At 37.8% G+C, this 12,391-nt stretch overlaps 1 protein-coding gene across 2 annotated transcripts in view; it reads left to right on the top strand.

The window, feature by feature from the left end:
- The first annotated feature begins 6,230 nt into the window (after nucleotides 1–6,230).
- lmx1bb (LIM homeobox transcription factor 1, beta b) overlaps nucleotides 6,231–12,391 on the top strand; it is a 46,066-nt gene continuing 39,905 nt past the window's right edge. Inside the window, exons 1-3 of one of the 2 annotated variants that reach the window (XM_010777565.1) lie at nucleotides 6,231–6,447; nucleotides 6,757–6,879; nucleotides 7,317–7,503. In XM_010777565.1, the coding sequence (XP_010775867.1) occupies nucleotides 6,810–6,879; nucleotides 7,317–7,503 (257 nt within the window). In that variant the 5' untranslated portion in view covers nucleotides 6,231–6,447; nucleotides 6,757–6,809. Of the gene's footprint in view, nucleotides 6,880–7,316; nucleotides 7,504–12,391 lie in introns of both variants that reach the window. The other variant, XM_010777564.1, reaches the window with a different exon arrangement.

The following is a 12,391-nucleotide window of genomic DNA, read 5'->3' as shown; positions in this document are numbered from 1 at the left end:
TGTTCCTCATGTGTCTAAAGAACTTAGGCTCTCATGCAGACTTGTTGGGCCATCGTCTGTGTGTGAAGTGCAACAGAAGGGAAGGGGAGATCCCCACATCACAGGATCAACAGATTGTGTTATTGCTGGCTTTCATAAAGTATCATCTGGTGCCATCTGCAATCCAACTTTGAACCACTTTCTTTTAAATGTTTTGAAGATAATCCCTTGGCAAAAATAAAAGTCTTCGTTGGGTTTTAACAAAACATTTTATATTTGTTTGGGTTTTTTAATTGCATGACACAATTCAGAAAAAACCCTAATTTACATTTTAGTGTTCTTTACTTAGCCACAAGAAGCTGCGGTGGAAAAAAATGTAATTAACTTCAAGCAAATAAAATATGATAAGGAGAAAGGTCCTTTTGACATTGTCTAATAATATGGAAATGGTGAATAAACACAAACAGTTCTTACGATAATTTAAAATATAATGAAAATATCTAAATAGATTTGTTGTAGTCATTTTTTTTTTCAAGATGAAAATATAATAATAAATAAAATAAAGTTTGTTTAACTATTAATATTTTTTTTTTTTTACTGCAAATGTAGGTATATTTTTTTTCGAAAGATGGTTGTCATTACAGATTTAAGAATACTGAACCAAAAGCGAAAAGGCATCGTTATCGCAGACAAATCATACTGAAAGTGCTGAATACATCTTTTCATCTACAAATTTATATGAGAAAAATATACATGTATATTTAATCTATGATGTACATATGTTTTTTTAATTTAATTTTATCACAAAACAAAAAGTGCACAGTGCAACTCAAGATTAACAAGATGAATAGCCGGACAAAAGGGCGAAAAATGGCAAATAAAAAACACTATCACACTCACACAACCTAAGGAAAGGAACATTACATCTAAATACAAATGCAAATACTATGAGCAACATATTAAAAACATAGTTAAACATCTATTATTACACTTTGTTGTAAACGTTTTTTTTGCATTTCAATGTTAGAGATGTCCAATTAACAGGTTTAAGAAAAAAACGTCCATTCATAATTAGTAGGCAAATGTCCTTTTTTTACATTTTTTAAGAAAACGTTGGATAACTTATATCTTAAGAATTGTTTCAATAACAGCAAATACAAAGTCAGGAGTGGAAATTCAGGACATGGTGTTTGAATTATTATCATCGTAAAAAGTAGTTACATAAGAATTAAGTGGGGAAGTTAATATGTGTAATACAAATGATGTGAATTCCTGCATGTATGTTATAGTGTCTGAGATAAAGAATGAAAAAAATACTGAAATTATTTTTGTTCTGATCATATTGGATTATTACTTTATTATAAGAGAGCATATTTTGACAAACATTTACCTCCTTTAACATAATGTATATTATTAAAAACAAATCCAGTATTGAGTTGAAAGTTTGACAAACACTAGCAACATGGTAATAATTGAAAGAATAGAGTAATGCTAATTTGTTTAATAATGTATGTATATCATTTACAGTAGTAGTCCATCTCTCCATTCTTTACACAATTGTATTTCTTTATTTTGTGGTATTGTTAAGTTATAACAGAAGTTATTGGAGTGATTTGTACTGCCTGGGTTTGTCCAGCAGGGGGTGATATTGTAATTCAGATAGTGGGTTTTCGCTGTTTCGGGTAACATCCGCAAACAACTGAAGTTACTGTGTTTAGATTAGTCAGGGGAGCAGGAGCATTAATCTGACTGACTCCCGGATCACTGTCTCACGGAGAGTGTGTTGTTAAGAGTATGTGGATGATGAGACTTTCTAAAATGGCCAGAAAATGGAATAGGCTACTTTTAGAAGAAAATGCCTTTTAACCAGTTTTACTTTTGACCAGATTTTCATGAAATGGTTATGATTATTATTCCTTCTTTCTTTTATTATTATCAAAGCACTTTATACAATTGAGGGATTCGTTTTAAATATATTTCACAAACAGGAGATGGAGGGCTTTAAACATGTGCTTTCCTTTGTGATTCTTAGGGATTATTAAGGTATTTTCTTGAGATACAATAGAAAGAAAAACACTTAGAAGTCAATCTATCAGATTACATTTATTATTTACCCTATTTCAAACATAGCAACTCAACTTTCAATAAATAACATTCAATTGATTAAATCTATAACGGTTGTTGTTTTTTGTACATTTAGATGATTTCCAATTCATAATTATTGATTTGTCATAATTATTTAAAACAGTGATCATATCAGTAGGCTACTACAGGTTGAGGCTGAATTTAACTGTTTTAAGTGTTTATAGTCTGGGCTCTATTATTAAATCTCTTGTAAATTAAATTACAGTTCAGTTTTGCTTTGTGTCTTTAAAAAAACTCCATAAATAAAGGTAAACAGAGTTCTCAGACTCACATTTCAAACTTGTATGTCAGCTCGCTGTCACACAGGGCTCTGTCAGGCTATCTGTCAGGAACTCAATAAATTTGTCAGTGGGGGGGAAAAAGGGAGCTGAATCCAATAAATCATAACATAAACAAATCTAGCCATGGGTTGACAGTGCTGTATTATACTTTGGCCTAATCCTGGGGGAGTTGGGATTATCCTGCAGTATCATTTTTTTTGGCTGTGTCGGTAAAATGGGCCGTGTGGTCCAAGCGAATAAAAGCAGAAATATGTGAGTGAGAGCAAAGAAGGGGATGAGATGTCCAAACAAATGTTTATCTTGTGTGCATATGTGCATTCAAGATCATTCAAATATATAAATAACGCTTAAAAATGTACATAATTAGATGGACCATATTTGTGATTTAAATTAAAAATCCAAACCAGTTGTTGTAGGCTACTTTGGTATTCAGGGACCCTTAGGCCTGTGGGGCCCTGCATCTCATCCCATGTGTTATTACAGCAGTGCACCGCGTTTGCTTCCTGTGTGAAATCACAGTTTGTATAACAATATTCAGTTTTAAAGATAGGAAAGCAACTGTGCAGAAAACATTAACACTTAGAAAAAAGAAAAAAAAAAGATAACATTACAGTTAATTTCTCGCAAATAGCCGACGTCCAAACCTTCAATAAGCGTCACTGCTGATCCCGGATCGGTTAGCGGCTCCGATGACTTCATGAGGAAAGCTCTTTTTACACAAACGATATGTGCAGGATAAGAGCAGAATAATAAACACCACTTCCTCTCCATTCGTTAAATGTAGCATGAGAAACTGCTCTCTTGTTTTTTAAGATGCTCAAGTGCAACTCGGCAAACAAATGAAAGGAGCCTGGATTTTTCCTTTCTTTCATTCGAGCTTTAAAACAAGCATCATGGAGAGTTTAGAAACACTCATTAAAAGATCAAAGTCAGTTAACTATCAAAGTCCTCCTGCCATGCAATTTAGGGAGCCAGTATGTCTTTGCTCAGTTTCTCCTTTGAGGATGTTAAGAGTTCTTCCCATTTTCACTGGTATATTTTAAAAATGCTTATATTTTTCGCTCATTTAAAAGAAAACGCTTATTTCAGCTCAAGCAACAACAAAGAAATAAATGGCATATATTCAGTGATAATTAAATTCCACATATTTCATTTGAAATATTTTGGATTTATGTTAAGAATAATTATTTTCTTTGATTTGTATTTATTTATTTTTGCAATGCATTGATTATAGCCTGCGGGCGTGTTGGAGGCCTGACAGTGAGTTGTTCTCTGGGTTGGAGAATGAATGGATCCTGCGTGGCTTATAAACAGCGTGATGTTAATGTAATTAAAGTTGAAAGATTGTCTATGTTTATACACATCATTCAATTTGATTGATGCGTTTGTTCGGTTGAGATTTAAAAGTAACGAATCCATTTAATAATTGGATGTATTCATCGTTGTAATATATTTAGTTTCAGTTGTATAATTATTTATTTTTTCACAACAGGCCTACATTTATTAATAATGGCGAATTACTTGTGTTAAAACATGAATAGCTATAGGCATTACTGATAGATGCCTTCGTTTTCTTTTTGCAATTTAGCATACACTACTGATTTAGTAAAATCCGATTATAATTTACGCTCAAATGCAGCATCATATTCTCGCTTTTCCGAAATAATTTACTTTTTTTTGCATTTAAAACCTCATATTTCTGTCCTAATATCGAGAGTAAACACACTCACTATGGAAACTAATCTAAATCACAGCCTGTTGCAGGAATGTGCATTGCCATAATGGCGCATTATAATGGTCTCTTACCTTTCCGATGGATGCAACAGTTCTGGTTACTTTAAAGTAAATTGGTTAACTTTTGCAGACCATTGCTTTCGGTACTGCACACCTGCTGCAACGTTTGTCAGGCGAGGGAGGGCCTGTCATGTAGAGGCTCATTAAAACACCGCCGGCTAAAAGTTGGCGGATTGATTTATTGAATGAATGTTTGATGTCCTCATTCACATCAGTGACCCTGCTGAAAACTGCACAATGAACGGGGGAAGGGAGGAGAACAGGGGGGAAACGAGCTTCATAATATGTTTATAAAAGTGTATTGATTATTTTGTATTGATAGTGTTCAGCTCGTAATGCTTCTTAGTGGGAAGATAATCCAATATAGTGCTTGGCGGAGGTAATTGACCCCATGCTGATAGAAGTGCTGGAAATAGAAGAAAAACAGCTAAGCCGGGGTTGGATGACTTCATGACTGGCAGGTATGGACTGATTTTACCAGAACAGTGTTTCTTTTAATGAAAGAAAATACATAAATTCAATATTTATTCTCTATTTATATAGGCTTTGAGCGTTTATGTGATAGTAATATAATTCTAAAAAGGTGAGGTGAAAATATGACTCCTCTGTATCTTTTAGATACCCTCAGCTATTCTCTGTGTGAACGGCAGAGGGCAACGCCAACAGTCTGCTGTGTGTTTTCCAAACTGGGCTACAGGTCATCGCCCGGATGCTCCACAGAGGACATCAAGAACAACAGAAAGGCCCATGGCTTGGAGGTAAACGCTGCGCAGACACTTTGGATAATTCTGAAGAAAATGAAATACATTTATTTTTGTATTCCTTTCAAAAGTCTGTCTTACAATAACTATAAACTAAGAATGTTCTTGATATCGTTTCCAGCATCTTGTTATAATATTTAATATTGATAATATGTGTTTTTATTATTAGGATAATTACTGTTGCTGTCGTTTGTCTTTAACTGGGCCGCAGGTTATTGTATTCGAATTAAAATAAAGGTTATGAGGTGATCTGATCATACTGCTTTCTGTGTTCATATGTCCCGTCTTCGAGGTGTCCATCCCTCGGTCTAGCTATTTATATATATTTTAATAACAATGTGTCTCTCATGCAGCATCGCACGGATGTGATATCACACAGGCCTCAGTGCACCTCTCCTCCGCACCTTTAAAAACGTCTAGAAAATGCATATATTAAACCTCCAAGACCGATAAATTATATGTATACATTTTTAAATGTTTGTTTATAAATATGAACATCTTACATAAATTATTCTTGTGTTTGTATTGTATTTGCATTAGGTTTATTTGAAATTCCCAACATAATAAAATATATAGCCAGTTGCCGGGTATCCTACGAAAATAAATACAGCAAAAGCCTGTTGATGTTATAATTATTTTTTGTATCACTATAATAGTTTGTAATACTATTATTAATGCTTGTTCCTGCCCTAAAGATGGATGGCCCTGGCTCGTGCTGTTATCACCGCTGATCGCCAGGTGCACCGTCTGAAAGGGACAGCAGCCTTCACAGGAAACAATACACAAAAGAGCAAGCAGGGCATGTGATGCCGATCTGTGTTTGTCACAATGTGGCGGAAATATAACCATTAATTCATGATGAATATACAAGGTAAATCCTCTAAATTCAATATTTGTTTTAAGTGAATTGTTGGCTAAATAATCACATCCCATTACAGTATTACAATGGAACATTTCGCTTAATAAATCATTCTATGTGTGTTGTTATTATAAGTTGTTGCTTTTTGTTATTTGTATTACCATGTTTAATTGCTTTGTGGCTTTGATGTGGAGCCAAAACCTGTATACAATATCAGTTTTCTCTCTCTGCTCTTTCTTTTACGCTTCTCTCCATGTGTGTGTTGTTATTGGACTGTGTGCAGCGCACTGTACTCTTCTCCAATAGCATCCCAATGGCAGTGAATGGGGGAATGAAAAAAGTGTAGCCATGCATGCAGGAGTGGGAGGATCCACTCGCTTCAATCTCGATCTCAGACTTTTGCAGCGACAGGGCACAACCAGCCAACCGCCTCTGTTGCTTCCAAAGAGTTACAGCCGGGACATCTACATACACACTCTCCTATTTTTGGATTTGTTGTCAAGTTTGGTTGCTTCTTCTTTCCGCCTTGAACTAAACTGTTATCCCGTGAAGACATTGTGCAGCTTCCTTTCTCCCGTCGGCTTGAGGGCGAGCAGATAAAGCTTCCTCAGTCCTCTGATCATAACAGGTGACTGTCGAGAGTTTTTATCCACGTTAAGTGTGTCCTTTCTGTCTCTCCACGCTTCTTTTGACACATCGGGGATTTCTGTGCGCTTCCTCCACCTTTTTAACTAATGCGAGCATCTCAGTCGAGTTTTTGCATTTCATAAGCTCCTTTTCTAGTTTTTCCTCCACCGAGCTGAGTGTCACACGGAAACTCAGGCGGTTTCAACAAGTTTCAGCCCACACCGTCTTCTCTGTGCCTGCAGACAGCTTTGTGTTCCCGGGATTTCTCTTGTCAGGTCTGACCGTATTCTTATGGATCATATTGCAACAGGTCTGGTGTCACTGGAGCGCCTCTCCGCGCGACAACCGCCCGAGACGTGCATCATGCTGGACGGCATAAAAATTGAAGATCATCCCCTGCGATCGGGACAAGCCACGCTCGGAGTCATGCTCGGTGAGTCTTATTTCCTCTGATTAAACTTCAGCAAATCACTCTGAATTATGCAGAGTGAAACGCAACACTGTTATTACTGTCTGGATGCCATTACGATGAATGCCCACTGCTGTTTTGTTTCCCGACATCATGAAAAGTTAGTTTTTACGCATGCCAAAGGATAAAACTACAGATAATGATGAACAAGTTGTAGTTTTATTTTAATTGAATTATAAAAGACATCTAGAGGCTGGAGTAGTTTTGTGATATGCACCCTTATTGGTAAGACAATTCAAATGTATCCAATAAATTCAGCTTTTTAATTTGATACGACACCATACATCCCAGTTTATTTCTTTATACGCAGTCTTTATGGAGTTTTATCGCGAAATGACAGTCCTTGACTCAGGCCTTCTCTGTTTTCTGACGGGCCTCAAACTCCTCTTCCGTTTTTTCAGGGACTGACTGTCACCATCCCTCCGTGTGTGAAGGGTGCCAGCGTCCCATCTCTGACCGCTTCCTGATGAGAGTCAACGATTCCTCATGGCACGAGGAGTGTTTGCAGTGCACCGTGTGTCAACAGCCCCTCACCACCAGCTGTTACTTCAGAGAAAGGAAACTTTACTGCAAACACGACTACCAACAGTAAGCACAATCTCATGCTGTTCCTGTCTGCATTTCTTCAGATTGCTTTGGTTGTTGTGCAGTGATTTAAAACAAACAAAAATCCCCCCATAACAACGTGATTTAGTTGGTTAACCTGGAGGCCTTGTGGGTCATTCACATTGCAAAAATGCAGTGTGAAGTCATATTATTTTTACAAGATGTAATGGTGTAAAACAAAAATGTCTACCAATATGGAAGTATGATATAAATAACCTGTTGACATTGCTTCTTATGCCGGAGTTAAATATAAGTTTCCTGTAAAATCCTAAAAATAAGAGTCACAGTAAATAAGTGAAATTCAATCTGAGCTTTCTCTTATTTTTTTTGTTCTACCCTTTGAATAATAAGTGTGACATGGAAATGTCTGCTGCACGCTGCATGGCTGGAGGACGTTCGGCATTACCGGTCATGAACTAACGTCATGCTTTCTTATTGTCATATTGGCCCACGATATTTCCACATTTGTGTCTGCGCAACGAGCATATTTCTAACAAAACGATGTGATCCCACTCAGGCCCGAGAATGTGCAGGCGTTCATTCTCGGGTGTGTATTTTCTTATTCCGCCCTCAGTCCGGTATTTCCTGGTTGCATTAGCCTCTGTGGCCTTCCCCCATCACCATCATCCGTTTTCTATTCTTTCAAAATATGGAAACTTAATTTATGTTCTTTTTTTCATGGTGCTTACAGCGTATTTTAGATTTTTATTTTTTCATAAACCCAAATTATAAAAATCCGATGCCTTTATTTGCCTTGAATGCTAATTGTTTTGAGTTTGCTTAACTTATTTTACCGTTGTCATTTTATCGTGTTTTTCATTTGGTTTTGGGCTTTTTTTTCTTTTATTTTCTTTCATGCTGTTTTTTATTTGTGTTTCAGGCTTATTTATTTCATTGCTTAAGAGATTGTTTTACGTGCGGCATAAAAGACATGGCAACAATTGAATGCCTTCATGAAAAAAAATGTTTTCGCTTTTTACTGCATTTAAGTTAAATGTACCTGCGAGCAAAATACGCAAACGGGGATTTATTTAGAATTTAAAAAAAATAAAACAATTGGAAGTTTAGGAATTTGCACGCGCGACTGACCTCAACACACATACACACTCCAACAACTTCGAAGGCATTCATAATTCAATTTTAAATTTAAGTTTCACAGTTTGAAAACATTTAAAGAAAATTAAACTTATTTTGTGTTAAATTGCTGGAGTGTGATGATTGCAATGTGTTCAGGTGAATATTGTCAGTTTGATCCTTTCTTCTATTTCAACACAATAAATAAAACATTATTAATACAGTCACGAAAATAATAATTCCATAAATTATAGATAAATAACAATAAAGTAGAAATTATACCCTTGTGATTTTTGTTTTTAGTAAATCACAACAATGAATTAAATATGGAGAAGCATTAGGCATTAGCCATGGAGTAACATAAATTAGTCAATTGAATTAGTAAATTATCACATAAAACCTGCAGAGATGGCAGATATAGTGAGGCAAATATTGAGGCTAAGTAAAAGAACAACAATGCTGAGGGTTGCTGTTTGGGCCCTTGAGGGGCCCTGGGGTTCCTTGTGTTTCTCATTGCATGAGCGCTTTTCATGCTTGTCACTACATTTTCAGCTTTTTGTGTCCGGCCTTTTTAACAATTCTACTTCGATTACCGGGACATTATGGCTCTCTGCTAGATACCTTGCACGCAACAAAGAGTTACATCTATTGCCATGCGTGCCATTCATCCAGCTTTGTGACAGGAGTGTAGTCGGCTGATAACAATGGAAAATTCATAGCAGTAACTATGGGATACCAGAGCCTCGGCGTCACGGCTCAGAGGTGGCTGGAAGCTGAGACAGTCCGGCAGAGGGAAGGATCTCTTCCTCATGCCTGTTACTGCTCTCTCCATTTGTAGTTTGCTTTTTTAATTAGTTTGGAGTTAGAAAAGAGAGGACATAAACATACAGAGATCTTTTTTTCTTCCACTCTTTCCTGCTATTTCTGATGTGCTTTTACTGTGCCATATTTGGCTTATAACTGACCATTTTCTCTGCTTTATTTTAAATGCTATATGAGCTTGTGTGTGGCAAGTGCGATCAGGCCAGCCAAACACAACAACCTGCTGGGCGACGTCCTGCTTCACACACTGTTATTCATCACATCTTTTAATTCTTCACCCTCCTTCCCCCTACTTATTTTTTCTTCTTCTACCCCTCCCAGGTTAAATGCTAGCTGCAGGATTTCTCCATCACACAGACACAAGTATCCCCTTTTTTCTTGTTTATTCCATTTGCATTGATGGGATACTTAAAGATGTAATTGGCACCTTTTTGACTTTTATGACACCCATTTAAGATGCATTTGTCAGGCCACAAACTGCTCTGGGCTGTGAGGAGAGCTCCTACCCTTACAGAGGTCTCCGTGCCTAATTACATTCCTACAGCAGCTGATTCATGCCCCGTAATCAGCTCTCACTAGCTATAATAAATCAAGGAATTGGCAAGCAGTGTTTTTTTCGCACCTTTGGAACAGGTTTAAGTGCAGACAGGGGAAACAATTGTGTACTGTGTTATTAAAACTCCCACCAACACAGTTTAACGCATCTCGCTCCATACAGTGCAATTATATAGTAACAAGATTGGATTATAGTGTCTTCTGCTTTTTTCCCCCATGCAGCTGACCTTTGTTTATCCTCTCTGTCGTTATGTGAATTTGCAAAAAGGAATCATTTAGATGGTTTGAAGATTAAGGGATAAAAAAAAATGGAATGTTTTTTTTTATATAGGGGGAAATAGAATTCAATGTATTTTGAGAGTATTTGAGAACAAGTCATATAGATTTGAAGGCAAATAGGCAGAGCTGTCAGTTGGACGGGAGCCATAGCAGTAGAGGAGGAACAAGCTCCAACGAGACGGGCGGTATGTAAAAGGTAGAGTGGAATTACACCACCCTGAGAGAGTTTGTTGTGCCCTGGTGTTGGGAGGTCAATTATACATCATTAGGAGGAGGGAGATCCTTTCCTCAGGGAGACCTTTCCTCTAACCAAGCAGATGCTTTGAAAGGAGCCATGTAATAAGGCCTATCATTGGACCAAAGTGTTCGACAACACCCCTGTAATGGACTGCTTGTTAGAAAATGCCATGGGCTCCATCTACAAAACATAACATTAACTAAACTACATTATGCATAAAAACCTCACATTCCACACCTGTTTTATTTGTATTTGCTTTACTGTCTTGTAAAATGTTATTTTAGAATCCAAACAAGTCCGCATGGAGATTGTTCTACATTTCTTAATTCACATGCCGTAAGCAAAATTAAAATTCAGGTCACGGTAGTGTGAGTAGTAGAAAAAAGCCAGTGTGATGAAGCCATAAAAAGCTGAGCTCCCAGAACCTGTCTCACCTCCCGTGTATGCGGGACGATCCCCCGGTGTGCTGAGAGGTGCTTTTTAGAACTGTTTGGAGTGCCCTCCTGTGAAATTGTTGTTTTTTAATTAGCTGTGCTTGGGACTCTGCAGCAGTGTGTGCCGGATAGATGCTGACGGCTGGGTTTCTGTGTTAGCTCACCGAGTGTGTGTTTTACTCTCTGTAGGGCACTCCCGTGTGGCCTGGTACTTTGTGAACGCTCATACGCACACCGAAGTAAAATATAAATAAAAAAAGGATGTACTTTGTGTTGTCAATGCACCCGGGTAGTTTTGCAGTTAATTAAAGAGTGTCCTCAGTCCTGCTAAAGTATTCAGAAGCAGCTCTGGACTCGGGGAGTACGTTCCTTTGTGCTATACTTTCACCTATCCTTTCTTTCTTTCTTCTTTTTATTCTCCCTAAAAAGGATACAAATGTGTCTTTAGCAACTTCTCCTGGGTGAATAAAAAAAGGACCTCTACAGAGAGACAAATCTAATGTTAGAAACATTAAGCCGGATAATATTGCTTCAGCTTGCTGGGATTTTTAGTGCTCGGCAAGGAGCTAGCTGAAGCTGGCCCCGTTCCTCGGTAAGGAAGTATTGGGTTTTATGTCAACATGGCTCGGCCTGTCCCAGCAGCGTACTAGGATGCATCATCTGTCATCTCATGGTTTGCTAACTGTCCCCCCTCCCCAGCATATTTAGACCCTTAACGGACCTGTTGGAGTGCTATTTATTTGCATCACTATCCGCATCTTGGATTCTCAGTTTGTTGTCATTTCCGGTTCCTACAAATAGCTCTTTGAGTAATAAATATTTGATCTAAACATATCGTTTTACACCAATGCTTGTGTGTATGAATGGTGCCGTTATAAATTGTACACCAGCTACATCTATACCCGCTTCAAAAGACTTCCGTTTGTATTCACTTAATGATTTTTATTCAAGTGAAATATCATGTTATGAAATAAGGTGATATAATCAAGTTTTATTTTGTATTATTTTCTGCCGTATGTTTTATTAGATATGAGTCGGAGCAGAGTGTGTGTGTGTGTGTGGGGGGGCTATAAGTATGCTAGTGTGTCTTCGATGTAGCTGCAGTTGGAACAGAAAGCACTTTGCAGGATGCTCTGGGAAGCCACAGAGGCTCAGCCACGGTAATGCCCATCACCACTTTAGAGGCCGGACTGGTGGCGAGGGATGTGGAAAGAGGTCTCTGTGGCTTTGTGCGGGGGGGGGGGGGGGCTGATAGTTCAGGGGAGGAGAAAGGATCCTGCTCAGGGATCTGCCTGGTGTGACTCACATTACACTGGATGATAGCAGAGGGTGCAAGGAACTCAGCTGCAATTTGTTGGTGCAAATTGAACCTCATCTCTAAGCCGGCTGTTAGCAGCCATTGGCTGTCAGTCATCGGGAATCGCTAATCGTGGCAGAGTGAAGAGAAAGCCTCGCTCCGGCATGTAGT

The sequence above is a fragment of the Notothenia coriiceps genome, unplaced genomic scaffold (assembly GCF_000735185.1).
Source record: "Notothenia coriiceps isolate Sejong01 unplaced genomic scaffold, NC01 NC01_scaffold00018252, whole genome shotgun sequence".
NCBI classification, from domain to species: Eukaryota; Metazoa; Chordata; class Actinopteri; order Perciformes; family Nototheniidae; genus Notothenia; species Notothenia coriiceps.
This window is presented reverse-complemented; position numbering and strand designations above follow the sequence as displayed.